The sequence below is a fragment of the Berghia stephanieae genome, chromosome 5 (assembly GCF_034508935.2).
Source record: "Berghia stephanieae isolate SIO BIC M18660-M18661 chromosome 5, UCSD_Bste_1.3, whole genome shotgun sequence".
NCBI lineage: Eukaryota > Metazoa > Mollusca > Gastropoda > Nudibranchia > Aeolidiidae > Berghia > Berghia stephanieae.
The window spans coordinates 55,273,107-55,289,829 of record NC_088364.1 but is presented as its reverse complement, the minus strand read 5'-3'; the positions used below and the strand labels follow the sequence as shown (position 1 = coordinate 55,289,829).

Here is a 16,723-nt window from a genome sequence, read left to right as displayed (position 1 = left end):
AAAAAGAAAAGAAAACACGCAAGCCGCCAGGATATGATAGTAAATTGTCTATCAAAAGTGAGTAGTTTTCTTAGTGGGGTGGGAGTCAACAGACTTTGGCATTTTTTTTGAGTGTTTTGGCATTTTTTGAGTCTTCCCCTGGCATTTTGTTGAAAAATAATCTGGCAACCCTGAGCCATATGCCAATAATCCCTGTCGAGCTGTATAAGTGAGCGGGAAACATGGGGGAAAAAAAGGAACCAATATATTTTTAATATTCAATACAGAGAATGTGCGGACAGAAAGACATTCGAACCCAAAAGACAATCAAGCAACAATTCAGATAGTTTTCTCTTTGATCTAATGTACGCACCTACCTTATTATGCTGCACGAATTAATTACTACTCAGTATCAGTATCAGTATCAGTGCTGTTTGAAGCATCATTTATTAAGAGATTTTGACCAGCAAGATAGGATACCTTCTTCTAAATCACATCGAGCATGTTTGAAGGATATTGCGATATATCTAAAAATGCTCAAAGTTTTTTTAGGGTTTTTTTTTTTACAAGTTTACTTCTTGGATACATGTTGGAGATATTGTTTCCTCAAAGCACTGCTCTTGTATCCCTTAGTCTCGTTTGCTATCATCTCACACACCGTGTAATTTTTAACTCACATTGTTATGTTGTAAAGGAAATACTATCACTATCATAAGCAAATCATTGTCCACTACAAAAAATGTTACATAAAACGGATACAATTGCATTTGGGTTAACAGAGCTGCTAATACGCGCAAGTAGATCTCACAAATTGAAACCACACGTGCCATCCAGCTGTGGTGCCTCACAGTTTCTTACTTGCCTTTTTTGTCTTTTGATGAAAAGGGCAAGATCTGGTCATGGTGTTGGGTCAAAATAAGATCGAATTTCGCTTTAAAGGGTTACATTGCGACTGGGTTTTGCTCCCCCCCTCTCTCTCTCTCTCTCTCTCTCTCTCTCTCTCTCTCTCTCTCTCTCTCTCTCTCTATCTATCTATCTATCTATGTATCTATCTATTTCTTCTTCTTTTTTTTTCAACTTATTGTTGCTGATTGCTATTTACTTTTTTTTAATGATTAGCAAGTGAGGTTGGAGTGTCAGGGGATACTGGACGGTGCGTGCAATTAACAGGTAGATAACCACGCCTCTCGGACAATCTTCATAATATAAACAATGGTAGTGATTGGTAGACACAGAAAACTACACAGGTTTTACAATCGATGGTATGTGTCTAAATAAAATACCCACTGTTCAACCGCTTGGTCAATAGAACTCACACAGAAAACTATGTATAAATGTAACCATTTAAAATCTGATCGAGAAAATCGTGTGATAACTAGTCACCCATTTGGCGGTATAGATAGAATGCGCTTGGCCAAGGAGTTCACAACATTGCCACCCGGAAGTATGACGGACCAACACACAAACTCTGTGTAACCATGAACTGTTATAGTCTGGTTAATACAGTTAAGTGAGAACAACTCACAAACGCGGATGGCAAAAACAATAACAAAGGCCTGAGTGACGTCATCTGCATACTATCTATAAAAACAATAACAATGATCAGAGAGAGAGAGAGATTGATTTCATTCACGTTACTATTTATAAACAACCAGCTATGTTTGTCCGAGCACGTGTGAGGGTGTGTCACAAATTTTATGTTTTGATTGGTCAAAAATCTACTGGTTAATTAACCCTTTGCCATTGACACTGATCTTTTGTTTTCAAATAATCGTTTCCCTTTATATTGCTTTTAATGCAGAATAAACCGTTTCCGCCATTGCGACACAGGCTTCGATTAAACTATAATTTCATTGCCGTTATTCGTCTTTTGGTGAAAACAGTAAAATCTCCCTTTAGTTCCAAGTAAGATTGAACTTCGTCTTTGAAAGGTTAAGTTTTTGTTGTTTTTTTTTTTTGCTTTTTTTTTTTCAAACGCAGCTTTGCTGTGTCTTTTTTTTTTTTTTATTGACTGGTAGGCGCTGTACTTACGCATGGCTTGCTCACACAAAACGATTCATCTCGGTTTCGTTTGTGCCTTGAAAGAAACCAAACCGAGCGGCTTGGAGTTCGAAGGACCTTTCCACAAAAGACTTGGTATTCGCAAGATCTGTACAAACCAATTCCCGCCCCAGCTCTACTCTAAAGTTCTACTCTTATTTTTTTTTTCTTTCTTTTTTTTTTTGTTTGTTTGTCTGGCACTGTTTCATACACACTTTTTCAGATCTTGAAGTTTAAGACTCGACAAGTGGGATGTCAGAAAAGGCCGGATCTGCAACAGCGACTCGTAAGAAAGTCAAGTAGGATTCCTCATTGACGACTATCAAATTGTTCAGTAAATTTCACCTTTTACATACGAATACGGCGTTTTGTACTTATTTAATTTATGAATCAGATAACCTCAGTTGTTATACTCTCAGACCAACGTAAAATATTGCGTGGCTTTATAGTCTTGTGGCAGGATACTCGCCTTCGGACCGGTAGGTCCAGGTTTCGAGTCTTACTCTGAGTGGTGCAAAGTTGAGTCCCTGGAAAAGGCTCTTTACTCACATTCTCTTACTGTACTCTGATGTATGAGTACTTGACCAGTAAAAGCGCTGTCTCTGTCTGTTAAAAAATTGTATTATCGTCTTAAAGGCGTCATGTCTCGTTCAACATGTTAGGGTTGCTGTTGGCCTGAGACTCATTGTAAAGCGCCTTGAGCACGTGTAGTGGATATTCGCTATGTAAATGCGCAAACGCCCAAGCTGTCTGTTACTGTTGCAACTATGTATGGACAGATGAAAATCCAACGGCCCAGGGGCAGCCGATGTTACCCCGTCCAACGGGGAAATCCCCCCCCCCCCCCCACCTCCCAACTCCCCAACCCCCACACCCAAAGGGGACCAGTTCAACAAAGATTAGAAGTAGATCAGAGCAAAGGGGATTTGGCTCAGAATATATGCCCATGACCATCCAAATTCTATTGTTTGACGCACTTATGACATTTTACCTCCTGTAATTAAGGACACATGGGTATCCCATTTTATTCCAATCTTTCCATACTATATCAGTAAGTTATTGTAAAACTGATAACCGTAAAGGTTCATAAAAACATCTAAAACCTTCTAGCTCCTGTAGAATGCAGCATGTTAATTCCCAACTACATTGACACAAACACAAGCATTTTCCGTGAATACAATATAAAAAAGTTAATTATTGTAGTAAGGCTATGTGGTCTTGTGGTATGGCACTCGCTTTTGGATCGGAAGGTCCTGGGTTCGAGCCTCGCTCGGCGCATAGTTGAGTCCTTGGAAAAGGATCTTTACTCACATTCTCTCACTGTACTCAAGTGTAAAATGAGTAGGGTAAGGTGGGGGAATTCCACACTCGCATTTATTATATTTAATTCTTCGCAAAAAGAATTTTAAAAATAACAATTTGAAATTGTTCAGTTTTAACTACCATTGATTTCTATTTCCCGTTTGAACACAAGAAGCCGCCACTTTTACAACTGTTGAATTCTGACAATTTTACAAGTGTTTACAAGCCCGTTGAGGGTAAGTACACCACTCATGGTTTTCAAAATGTTAAATGTTCTTCAAATTTTGAAGCTCAAGCTAGAAATGGTTAATCATTCATCGGAAAGGTAACATTATCCCCAAAACCTGTTCCAGGTGCCTTAAGTAAGATGCTGTGCCTATTTTAGATTCATAACGGTCAGGGAAATTCCACACACTACTGGTTTCAAAATTGACTTGTCTCTTTTTGTGAAAATATTTAATCAATATCCTATGTCAATGGTGTTACTTTACTTATAGAGGCCCCAGCTATCATGTCAAGTAAATAGTTATATCCTTATCCATGTTTTTTGTATTGGGACAATTCCACACCAAGCAGGTGTGGAATTGCCCCAACATAGTTTACTTTTGTTTTTCTTAGAAAAGCACATCATTCAAAAGACTTGGAAGTGTGTAGCCTATTAATACTGTTTGAATAAGAAGCCTTATTGTGGGCCTACATGATGGTACTTATGTATGCCCATGCTTTAGAGCTGGATCTAGAAGGGATTTCTGTTCATGTTTTTCTCCTTTTTCTATAGAAATTGGCTAATCATGGTGATGAACTACAAGACAAGAGACGGTGTCGTCTGATCATGCAGATATGGTGACAGGTCAATCTCGTTACTTCTGGAGGGATGGGCTAAAATGTGCTGCCAAATTATACAACCTAAACTGGGGATCAGTCCATGACCACGTCAAAAAATGATACAGCTGAAAGGGAGAAGATACTTATTGCTTAACTCAAAACCCGGGATCGATCTCCGTCCCTTTGATTGTGAAGTGAGTGCTCTAACAACTTGAGCTATCAGGACCCCCGCCTTGGCCTATTGGTCTCATGTCATAGTCCACAAAGGTTGTTGTGTTCATTTCAGACGTTAATTACCTTTCCTGATTGTTTCAATTTCGTTTTTGTATGTTTGTCATGATGGGTGTGGAATTACCCCAAAATGGTGAATATGCGAATAAAGAGAAAATTTGGAATTTATGAAGTGTTGTTCCTTTTTTAAATGTTATATGTACAGAATTCAAGTGTGAATGGTCGTGGAATATTTGTATTCTGTTTGTGTGATCACCTCATCAATAGAAACTTTATGACAATAAACTGAAAAAGTTGGATGCGAAATTCCCCCACCTTACCCTACCTGGCCGTCAACAGTGTTGTCTCAGTACGAAAAAAATGTAATATCGCCCAACAGGCGTCATGTCTCATCCTACATGTTAAGTGTTGCTGTTGGAAATGGACCCGTTGTAAATTGAACATGTTTAGTGGATATTGCACTATATAAAAGATCAATTTTTAAAATTATTTTAGTTAGATCATGACGAAAAATCAGTGAAGTTAATAAGTAGTAATGATCATTGGTGCTATATTGGATGATTCAAAAAATTATCACTCAGCAATGTGTGCATGGGTTGTTTTTTTATTCGTGGTAAGAACTATTTAAGTAGATAAAAAAGGCCGTGAAAATATGTAATTTCGATTATATATAAAACATGTTTTGAGATGAAATAACATTGAAGACAAAATTACACCAACATCTTGTGATAACTTATAACTAGAAAAATTAATGGTTCAATAACTATAATGTAAATCTGCTGAAATTACATTTGAATTGAAAAGATGAAGATGTCTTACATTTTTGCTGTTTACACTAGTAAAAAATAACATATTTCTATTAAAATTTTAAAAATTGTTGAAAAACCTATAAAAAAAATAATATTCTGATGATTATAAAGTAGAGATTTTTTTCTGAAACCCTATTGCACGTATTTATTTGGTGTCTCTCGATTTATGACATCCGATCTAAAGCAAACATTCATCACTCAATAATACAATTTAAAAAAAAAAAATTTAAAGAAAGCAAATAGAAACCAACCCTCCGACCCCCCAAAAAAACCCCAAACAATTTTTTTTAAAACCAAAAAAAAACAAAAAAAACCCCCAAAAAACCCTCAAACCAAATCAAAACAAAAACACACAAACAAAAGAAAATGAACAAATTCTTCTCTAAAAACAAGTTATAATTTATTTCAGTTTATACCACAATAGTTCAATATCTTTGTTATTGTATTGCCTTCCATGAATGCAACCATAAAGGCAATTTATTTTACACATACACACAAAACAAAATCACGACAGACTTGGCTTCAACATTTTTTTTTGAAAACCGTGCTTATGCAATAAATGAAATGAATAAGTTTGATGTTACAAAATCTACACTAAATAAACTCACACAAAGAACGAGGAATGTATCTCATATTTAGTTTTTTATAGTTATGCCTTATGTATTTCATATAGACTGGAGCATTGGAAGATATACAAATCATATTACCCATGCCGACAACTAATGAATAATATAATAATGCTTCAATACTTCATACACATATCCTTAAAATGTCATACTAATATCAATTCTTATTATCTCAATAAAAACAACATATTATGACACATGATGAATGAGGAATACTAACAAATTTATATCACATCATTTTCACGGTTAATTTATCAACCAAGTGATATCAATGGCGGAAACTGATACATCTGATCAACATCACACTCACAACCCATTGCATAATTGCCAATTATGGAACATACAGACACATACACGAGTATACGAGATTTAACTGATAAAATGACCACGATGATTTGTTGCCATCTCTCAAAAGTTTACTGGGTTATTTTTTGCATATTCCTTTACTTCATTTTTTTTTTTTTGAATGGACATTGAATCCAACCAATGTTGAATAGAGATCTCTTTGAATTGTATCCAATCATTTAACAATCGAGATCAATATTCTGTCTGTAACAATGTCGTCAGGTCAATGGATGGTAGTGAGTCAAACAATCATATTGTTGTGAAAAACAATGCAATCTATAAAACAACTTGATATGATACATTATGAACAATGAATAATATCACAACATTGTCAAGAGGCAATCCGCCTCATTATCATTCTTTTATTTCTTTGTGCACTGAATAATATCGAGAATAAAGACACCCACTTAATCAACATCTTGAATCAAAATCTTCTACTTCTAATGACATAAAAATCCCTTTTTTAAAAATGTATAAGGTTTAATATCAAATATACAGGTTTAAACTGTAGGAATGGAAAATAAAAGAAAGCAGCCAGATAAAATTTAAAAAGTCAAACTTTCAGTCAAATGACGCCATCTTTGCAATCATTTCAGCAATTTTAGCGCTAAATCGCTATGCTTCATCAGATACATGCAATTCTAAATAAATGTCAGAATACACCTAGCTGTTATTGTACTTGAAAAGAAGGTCTATAAAACACATTATTTGCCATTTTGGTAATCTAATAAAAAGTAATCTCTTTGAAATCTGACAAAATATTTTTTTCTAAGTCCTCAAAGGTCTATCCAAGGCATAACTATCATTTAAACTTTAAATTTCCTAAACAAAAAGAAAAAAAAAAGCATGTGGACTCAATGGATAGAAGATTTTAAAATAAATACAAAAAGAAATTTCTTCAAGTAGACGATCAGTAAAAAAATTCATTCAACCAGATTCTATATTTTATCACTTGAAATTTAGTAACAATTGATGAAATGTACGATTCACTCACAATAATTGTTCCTACTTTGATGAACATCATCATCTATTCAAATAAAAAAACAATTGATCCATAACAGGATCTTTTGAATATCACATTGCGTTGCTTTCATTTGCACTATCTGAGTCATTTTTTATACATATCCATTACTGACATGGAAGAGGTAAAAAAATTTTAAAAACACAATTTTAATTCATATATGTGGCTGAAATGTATATTTTGATTACTATCCATCTTCACCCGAGTAACCAATCGTTGAAGAGAGGGAGGAATAGAGGATGTCAAAAGGGTTCAAACTTAAGGATGGAAATTTATCGACAATAACATGTACTACTTTGTTTTAAAATATTTGCTCAAGGCCCCTTGGATTGGTGCTAAACCGATGGATAAAACAATAAACATGAGTCCTCTCCCTTGATGATAGGAAAGTTTTTCTTCTACCGACCACTAACCCTATTAGTGATAGAAATCCATTGATAATCCTTTTCATGCTAGATGGCTATTGACATAAGAACTGCAAAGTTTCTTAAATATGCTTAGCTAAAAACATAAAATAACGGTATTTTTTAATACTATTCATTTTTTTTTTAAACAAAAGAAAAGAAAAAAAAGAAAACAAACTCATGATTTGGCACTCAAAGCAGCATTTGTTCTTTCATACATTTTAGAAATATCCTTTGCAAAATGAGTGGCTAACACATTGCGTTTTGTTTTGAATGTCGGCGTCAACAGACCATTTTCCACAGAAAACATTTCACTGCAAAGGCAAATATCTTTCATCTGGAGAGAAAATAAAAAGCAAAATCTATGAGAATGAAGACAGGAGTATGAAGATTTTTTTTTCAAACAAAAACATGATTTAAAAAAAACTTTTATCACACGCCACATCTTAAGTTCTTTTAATTTTAAATTATTATTCTTTCTAAAGTTTTCACTCCAATAATTATCCATATATTCATCTTCCTGCCTAACTCTTTAGGGACACCAAGGCATTTTCATGCTTCAGTAACAAATTGAAAAGGAAAGGTCCAATAGGAAAGAGTTTTCATTTATTCAATTGAGATTTGTCATAACTTTTTTGTGTAAGGGGGAATATTTCAAAGTGGGAACAAAGGTATATTTCCTTTGTTACTGATTCGAAACCGCCTTAAAGCCTGTGCAGCTCAAACACCACCACAAGGTCCCATGTGAGATGGACTCTGAAACATTGCAACATTCATATATTATTTATAAGGAGAAAAATATAGTTTCTTATAAAATCATAAAAAGATAAATTCATTTGACACTTTCTACCTCCCAACTAAAGACCCTGGTAAGAAGATGGGGCCAGGGAAAATTGATGTCTCATTTTGTTGAAAGAAAGCCTACATCGGAAATCAATTCCCCCCTTCCCCTCGCTTTTTTTGCAAGATGAATCTACTGCTCGCATATTAAGACAATCAATAAAACTTAATACTGTACTGACCTGCTCCAAAGATGACAGTCCACTCTTCTTGCCAAGCTGGGTCAGGTCGTCTTGGATTGCTTTTTTCAGAACCTGGAGATCCAGAACAATATAATAATAATAATAATAATAATAATAATAATAATAATAATAATAATAATAAATAATAATAATAATAATAATAATAATAATAATAATAATAATATATAATATATATAAAACAAAAAACACTCACAAAGTAACGAAAATGCTTATGATACTCTAACTCTGCTAAAAAAAATTGAAGAAATAAAATCAAGGATCAGTAGTCAACTTCTTGTTTTATCACAACTCTTTAAAAAATTTAAGGTATTTTATTGATGAAAAGCTTTCATGTCCATCATTGACGAAAAAAATCCCCCAAAAACTGGCATACAGGTGAAAAAATATCAAAAGATCAGACAGGCTTTGAGATCTTGTGGTACGACACTCACTTTTAGATAAATGGTTCAAGGTCCCAATCTGAGTTGGGCAAAATTGTGTTCTCGGAAAAGGCTCTTTACTCACATTTTCTCACCATACTCAGGTGTAAAATGAGTACCTGGCCTGTAACAGCATTATGTCGAAAACTAAATTGGCCTTGTGTCTTGTCTTGCCTATTCAGTGATGCTTTTGACTTAGGACTTCTTGTAAAGCGCTTTCAAGTAAATTCAGTGGATATTGCACAATGTAAAAATTAAAGTTTGTCAAGCGCACTCTGAGTGACCTATAACATGAAAATTTCTGTTTCATGTGAAAAACAAGCAAATAGGTAAAATGGGCAGTCGAATTGCATGCACTCTTATGGAAAACATGGTAATAAACATAAGGCAATCTATATCATATTAAATAGAGACAATTTGGAAGTTCTCTTTCAACCCAATAAATGATATTCATTAATTTGTATCTTTTTCGTTAACACAGCAACAACTAACTACGGCCTTCCAGTTCAGATAAACTGGTCATTGGCGTTTCATTTCAGTACATACATTTTTTTTTAGGTCCTAAAATTTTGATAAGAGCAGCTCAGTGGCTACTTAATCAGGGCTTCCACAACTGAGGGACAAAAAAAATTTCCAGAACTGTACCAGACCCGTAAGCTCCACTATAGTTGGAGAGACTATAGTATAATGTGTAGGATATGTGGCGAAAGCGTTATGATGATGATGTTATGGTGTTCGTTGCGGTTATAGTGGTAGCGATGATGATAATGATGGTGTTGTGGTGGTGGTTGCAGTAGAGGTGGTAGTGATGATGATGATGTGGAAAAGGTTGTAGGAGTGCTGGTTATGATGATGATGACGATGATGATGATGTGGTCAAGGAGGTTGTAGTTGTGGTGGTGATGATGATTTGGTAGTAGTAATGGTTGTAACAGTGGTGGTAGTGATGATGATGTGGTGGAGAAGGTTGTAGGAGTGCTGGTTATGATGATGATGATGATAATGATGATGATGTAGCTGTTGTGGTCGAAGAAGTTGTAGTTGTGGTGGTGGTGATGATGATTTGGTAGTAGTAATGGTTGTAACAGTGTGACTCAGCGGTACGTTCTTTGCTTCATACCCGGAAGGTACCAAGTTTGATCACCCGCCGCTGCGGTGTGGCCTTGAGCAAGTCACCTCATTCTAGCTCAATTTGCGGCGCTGCATTATGGCGGACGCCTGTGTTATTCCAGTCTTCCCATGGAATAGACCCTAGAGAAAAATTTCACCTATGGGATGAATACAGGTAATTTTATTTTATTTATTTTTATTTAGTTATGATGATGCAGAGGTGGTGATTGTAGTAGTGGTGGTAGTGATGATGATGTGGTGGTGGTTGCAGTATTGGTGGTAGTGATGGTGATGTGGTAGTGGAGGTTGTTGTAGTGGTGGTAGTGCTGATGGTGTGGCTGAGGAATTGTACTTGTGGTGGTGGTGGTGATGAAGTGGTGTTGGTAGTTGTAGTAGTGGTGATAGTGATGATGATGACGTGGCTGAGGAGGTTGTGGAGGAGGCTGTAGTATTAATTGTAGTGTTGATGATGATAGTATGATACTGGAGGTTTAGTAGCTGTGGTAATGATGATGATGTGATAGTGATGTTTGCAGTGGTGGTGGTAATGATGATGACGAAATAGTGATGATTGAAATGGTGGTGGTGATGATGATGAATGATGTGGTGGGGGAGGTTGTGGTCATGATTATGTGGTGGTGGTGGTTATTATGATGTGGTTGTGATGATGATGATGATGATGATGATGGTGGTGGTAGTGATGATGATGATGATGATGTGGTCAAGGAGGTTGTAGATGTCCACGGTGGTGATGATGTGGTGGTTGTAGTAGTGGTGGTATTGGTGGCGACGATAAGGTGACAGTCCTAGTGATGGTGGTAGTGATGATGATGTTGTTTGTTTTTGTTTTGTTTTTAGGTATTTAACGGCGCTTTCGACACTATTTAGGTCATTTAAGCGCCCGTTTCTGTCTTTCATCAATCTTTTATCGGCCCCGAGGGGCCACAGCTGATCAAAACGTGTACTGTTGTAATAAAATTTTTATAAATCATAATAGTTACATGTTTGTTAAGTAAAAATATGATGATGTGATGGGGGGAGGTTGTAGTAGTGAAGGTAGTGATGATGAGGTGATGGTGGTGTTTGCAGTAGTGGTGGTATTGGTGGCGACGATGAGGTGACAGTCCTAGTGATGGTGGTAGTGATGATGATGTGATGGAGGGGAGGTTGTTTTAATGGAAGTGGTCATGATTGTGTGGTGGTGTTTGTAGCAGTGGTGGTTGTTTTGATGATACAGTGGTGGTGGTGGTAGTGGTGATGGTGGTTGCAGTGATGATGACGATGATGATGAATGGCGGTGGTGGTGGTTGCAGTAATGCTGGTAGTGATGATGACCATGTGATAGTGGTAGTAGTGTTGTTGACCTAGCAAATTCCTGACCATTTCCAGACCCATGTACCCAAATGAATGAATTTCTGACCAAATGATCAAATCCTCAACCCTTTCTACGATTTCGCGACCTTGTGGGAACACGGATTAATATAAATATAACAAATTACTACCTACCTCGTTATTACACATCTCTTCCATGCTTCCTGAAACACCCAACTTAGAGGCAAGACCTGGCAAAGTCTCAGGGTCGGGTACCACCACACCCACTAAGTAAGACTGTCATGAAAATTGAGACAGAGAAAAAAAATTAGAATAAAGTTTTTAATTCTCTCTTCTTCACGTAAATGTTTAATTGAAAGAATGTGTTTGATTTTCATTCATGTTGTATGTGACATTAGGGAGCGTTCACATATTACGTCATCAAAAATTTGCCCTTTTTAGACCCCCCCCCCTCCCCCAAGTCATCACTTGTCATCATTGACCTGACCCCCCCCCCCCTCCCCCAACAGATGATGACGTCATCTAATTTAATAAAAACTAAAAGATAACTTTAATTTCACAATATTTATTATTCATTTTTCAAACCATAAACATTGATTATCAACGTTTGATAAAACACATTCAGACATTTTATTAATTTCAGAAACTGTTGATAATTTATGTTTTATGATACAATGGGGACATAAAATTTAAATTTGCAAAGATAAAATCTAACAAACATTATTTAAATTAGGCTACTTGGTGCAGGTGCTATTAAAAAATTTCAGAAAGTGTAATTTAAAATAGTATAGGAGGCAACTTATTTTATAGCATATTAGTCTTTTAGTGGAATGAATTTCTGTTTCAATTTCCAAACATAAAATTAATTGATTCAAAAATGTTTCTGCCTTGGACCTCTGGCAATGTACTATAAATAGTATCATCAATTTCATCTTCATCGTCATCACTTTCTCCCATTTGCTGTTCTTGTATGCCGCATTTTCGTGAATGGTCTTTCATTGCTGTGATCGAGGAGTGATACAATGAACATTTAGGGCAGCCCACATTCCAATTTTGCTTGCAGATATGCTTGCTGCCTTTGCACGCCATTGGATGATCATGTTATCAGCTTTTTCTCTGTCCACAACTTTATTGGCCTTAAGCCCATTCCATAATGCTTGGGCCTTTGCCAATGCAAGTTGGCGCTTGTCATCAGGATGTGCCTTTAAATAGGCATCAACAAACTTTTCATAGAGATGTGTATTACTAATACTATTACTCATTATTCAGATGAAAACTCCAAAATAAATTTAATAAACTAGACACAACCAAATCAAATGATTGATGAAGAAAACTTTTCAGAATCAAAACTGAATGGTAGCAAGCAGTTTGAGCAGTTCAATCGGTTTTGATGATTCCATCATTTAATTAATTTTTCACCTTTTTGCTAATTTATTTGGAAAGCCATTTTTGAAGCTCTTGCATTTAATAAAATAGGCCTAATTTGCCTATGTTTTGATGACATCATCTTGGGTCTGACCCCCCCCCCCCTCCCCCATGTCAACACATGTCAACATTTGGTAGACCCCCCCTCCCCCCCTAGCTGATGACGTAATATGTGAACGCTCCCTTAAAAAAAAAAGAAAGAAAAGAAAGGGGTAATAATAAAAAAAAGGAATGGAAAAGAGAAGAAAGTGTCACCTAGACTGGGAAATTGGATTTTCTCAAGACCACTTTTAAAGTTTTTGAGAATCAGACCTTGATTGACTGAGAGAGCTTTTCCTTGTCAACATTTTAAAAAGCACAGAAAGACATTTAGATGACATTTGTTATGTTTCATAGGGCTCTCAAAAAACTTTGTAAAAAAAAACAAACACAAACCCATTTTATTTAGAATTTAGCAAAACATTATGGTAATAAAGGAATTTGTTCATACAGTAACAAAATATACTTAACCCTTATCGTACGTCATGTTTTTTAAATTTTACCCCTTAATTGTACAAATAAAGAACTATCCCTATTCGTACGTCGGGGGTGATTATGTTACCCCATGGCAATATATATTATTAACAAAGAATATCCTTATTTGTACATTGGGGATGATTTTGATACCCTGTGATGATCATATATATATCGGCATTTGTTCACAATCAAAACAATTATGTAATCAGACACTTGATCATTAACGAGATTCCCATTTACTTCCCTGTGATATGCACATCGTCTGCACCAAAAATCGACTATGGTTGAGAATAAGTTCTATGGGAATTATCAAGTTCAATTACTCAACATCATCTTTGCATGGTAAGTAATAATTCAGGGCCATTGAGCCCATGGAGCTGGAGTTTATCCCGGTTTCTATAGCATGAAACAGACAACAGCAATTGCTTGCTACCCTTTGGTATGGATGCTAGTCTATCGCAAAATACTTTCCATCAGATCTAAGATACCCAGCTACCCAATCACAGCTGGATGGACGTTTATCGCATCATTGGTGGTATGGTGCCTCAAGGATCCTCAATACCTACCAAAGTGGAACACTGATACAATGGGGATAGTGGGACTAGCAAAAAATATCCCTGTTGTAAAAGTATTTGAAGAGAAGCAATACTGAAGGAAATTTTTTAAAACCCCGCAAAGAACACATTTTGAGTTATCACCCTAAGTAAATGGGTCAGACTTCCATCCCTTTAACTCCTCCTCCCCCCCCCCCCTCCCTCTTCACTAACTTCAGAACAGAAGGCTGGTTGGGACAATGCACAGACTAGCTGTAATCTGCATTTTTTGCGGCCGCAAATATCAGGGCGATCCGCAAATTTTGGCAAATCGTGGCAAATTTTGGGAAAATTGGCAAATCGCGTGGCAAATTTTGGGGGAAAAAAGAAGCGAAAACAAAACTTGAGAAATGTTGCCGCTTTGCCTGGGCCCAAACCAAGGGAAGCTACTCTCTACAGATAATGATCCTTTAAAATCTTTGTAACAACGCTATTCACAGTCATTTCCTTTCTCAAGTCATGTAGCCTCCTTAAATGTAATAAATTGTCTTTTATATATATATTTTTCTGTATCGCATGTTAATTTTTTACTGAAACGCTTAGTTCTCCTCGGCAAATTTTGGTCTTTTTGGCAAATTTCTTGGCAAATTTTGGGGGGGGGGGGGTTTTTTGGCAAATTTTGGCAAATTTTAGGTCCCAATTTGGCAAAAAATGCAGATGACAGGACTAGCATCCTCCTTTTCACCCATTCCAATCTCACCACTGACAACCACTTCTGACTGTACTTCAACACTCAAGTAGCGCATTGTCCCGTTTCAGGCACCACATAGTGTCACCTCGACCTCATCCCGTCCCACTGCTCATTGGACATAATTGATCAGCACACCCCTCCTTCTAGGCTAACACCTTATGCCTAAGTATATCAACACGTTGATCGGTCAGTCATACGCCTCTCACTAGCCTTTTGCTGCATCGTCATGTCGTTACAAAAAGTACACAGAAACATTGATAGTACACACAATAACTGCAATTCCCACTGCATCTCCATTCCCTATGTGTGCTTTTCCTCTTTTCTTCTTGAGTACATAGTTTTCTCAATTGAGTACTAAGCTTGCAACTCACACCCTCGTTGCAGCCGTGTATCAAGAACCAAGATATATTATAACGTTTTAGTCATGCATGATTTATAAGAATTACATAGGCCGTAGATCAGGGATTTTCAAGTTCCCCGTTGTAGCCAAGCTCTCGTTGCAACTGAGGCCATTGTACGAGAGCTGTACTGTATCATCTAAGATGAATAGTGGGAGCTTCAATATTGCTGTGGCAAAGGAGTTAGAAAGGCAGAGAGGTGAGACAAACCTCTCAAAATACCTGAGGCAAACAATAAACACAGCTTCATCCCCTCAAACTCAAAGTGGACGTGACCGATGTCAATTATGCTTGCGGAAAAAAAAAAGTGCAAGTGCACCTCATGCAAAAAGTTTTCGTGCAGTAAACACTCCACAAAGCAGTCCATGTGCACGGTGTGCAAAAGTCAGACCTTCAGTGATAATACCAGTATGTGCCACCACCACCACCATCATCATCAACAACATACCACAATCATCTTCAACTACATCATAACCCCCTCCCCCCATCACATCATCATCATCATTACGATCAATTTATTTTTTCATGTACCAGCAACTGGGGTGACTTTGACTCGTGTTCAAAATGACAATGCAAAGTCACTGCACCAGGCAGTCATCTCAGTTGACAGTACTGCCTCAGGTGGCACAAATTGTGTTTTTCAATTTAAGTGGACAAATGTTAATGGCGATCACCATTCTATATTAAGTCTGAGAAGAGCTCAGAACAGTAAAAATAAAGTATCAAGCCTTTGTGTAATATCAGTGATCAAGCAATTCAGTTTTAGATAAATTGTTGATATCAAAGGGTAGCTATAATAAAAATGTTAACATTGTCAAAATCTGCTACATTCTCACCTCCAGACTATTTCCGTGAACATAGACTTGAGCCAAATATGGGGACTGAATGAGAATGTTTTCAATCTTTTCTGGGGCAATGTATTCTCCCTGAAAGGTTGATAATAAAAAAAATTAAAACTTGTATACTGCGAGAAAAGCATTCCTCCAAATTCTTTACAATGATATTATTTCTATTTAACTCTATCGAGTTCACCATCATTGAAAATTGAACAAATTTGTTCAATTTTAAATTCATATGAACTCGAGAAATTAAATTAAATTTTGGAATCATTTGATTTGTGTTTTGGAATGGACATTTTTTTATGGTTGTTAATCTACATTTTTCAAGTATCCTGAATATATCTGACATTCAATCCATTGAAATTTAATCTTCCATGGTATGAAGAAAATTAAACAATCATTTCATTCTATAAATATCAACTTGCATCAAGAATTAAAGTGATTTCCATATTTTTATAACTAAATGGTATAAAAATCTATCTCCTTTTCATGTGACATTAATAATCACTATTTTCTTAATCTCACCCCCCCCCCCCCCCCCCCCCCCAAAAAAAATTAATTCATTTAAAAAGAAATCATACTTTAAGAGTCAAAGGTGAAAAATAAAATACCAACCTGAGCTAATTTGAATATATTCTTCTTCCTGTCAATAATTTTCAAAGCACCGCTCTGGTTAGAAAGAAAAAAAAAAGGAATTTTTTTGGTAAAAAGATGATAAACATTTTTGAAGAAATTTAAGAATTAATTTATTCACTTAGAGAGAAGAAGAAGAAGA

At 36.1% G+C, this 16,723-nt stretch overlaps 1 protein-coding gene across 28 annotated transcripts in view; it reads right to left on the bottom strand.

Annotated features, from left to right (window-relative positions):
• Positions 1 to 5,569: 5,569 nt before the first annotated feature.
• The window catches only part of LOC144973240 (long-chain-fatty-acid--CoA ligase 5-like), a 91,907-nt gene continuing 80,753 nt past the window's right edge, over positions 5,570 to 16,723 (bottom strand). For all 28 annotated transcript variants that reach the window (XM_078915419.1, XM_078915418.1, XM_078915417.1 and 25 more), the window contains 5 exons: positions 16,564 to 16,617; positions 15,946 to 16,035; positions 11,661 to 11,762; positions 8,605 to 8,676; positions 5,570 to 7,919 (listed from right to left, as the gene is read on the bottom strand). In XM_078915419.1, coding sequence (XP_078771545.1) covers positions 7,761 to 7,919; positions 8,605 to 8,676; positions 11,661 to 11,762; positions 15,946 to 16,035; positions 16,564 to 16,617 — 477 coding nt within the window. In that variant the 3' untranslated portion in view covers positions 5,570 to 7,760. The remainder of the gene's footprint in view (positions 7,920 to 8,604; positions 8,677 to 11,660; positions 11,763 to 15,945; positions 16,036 to 16,563; positions 16,618 to 16,723) is intronic.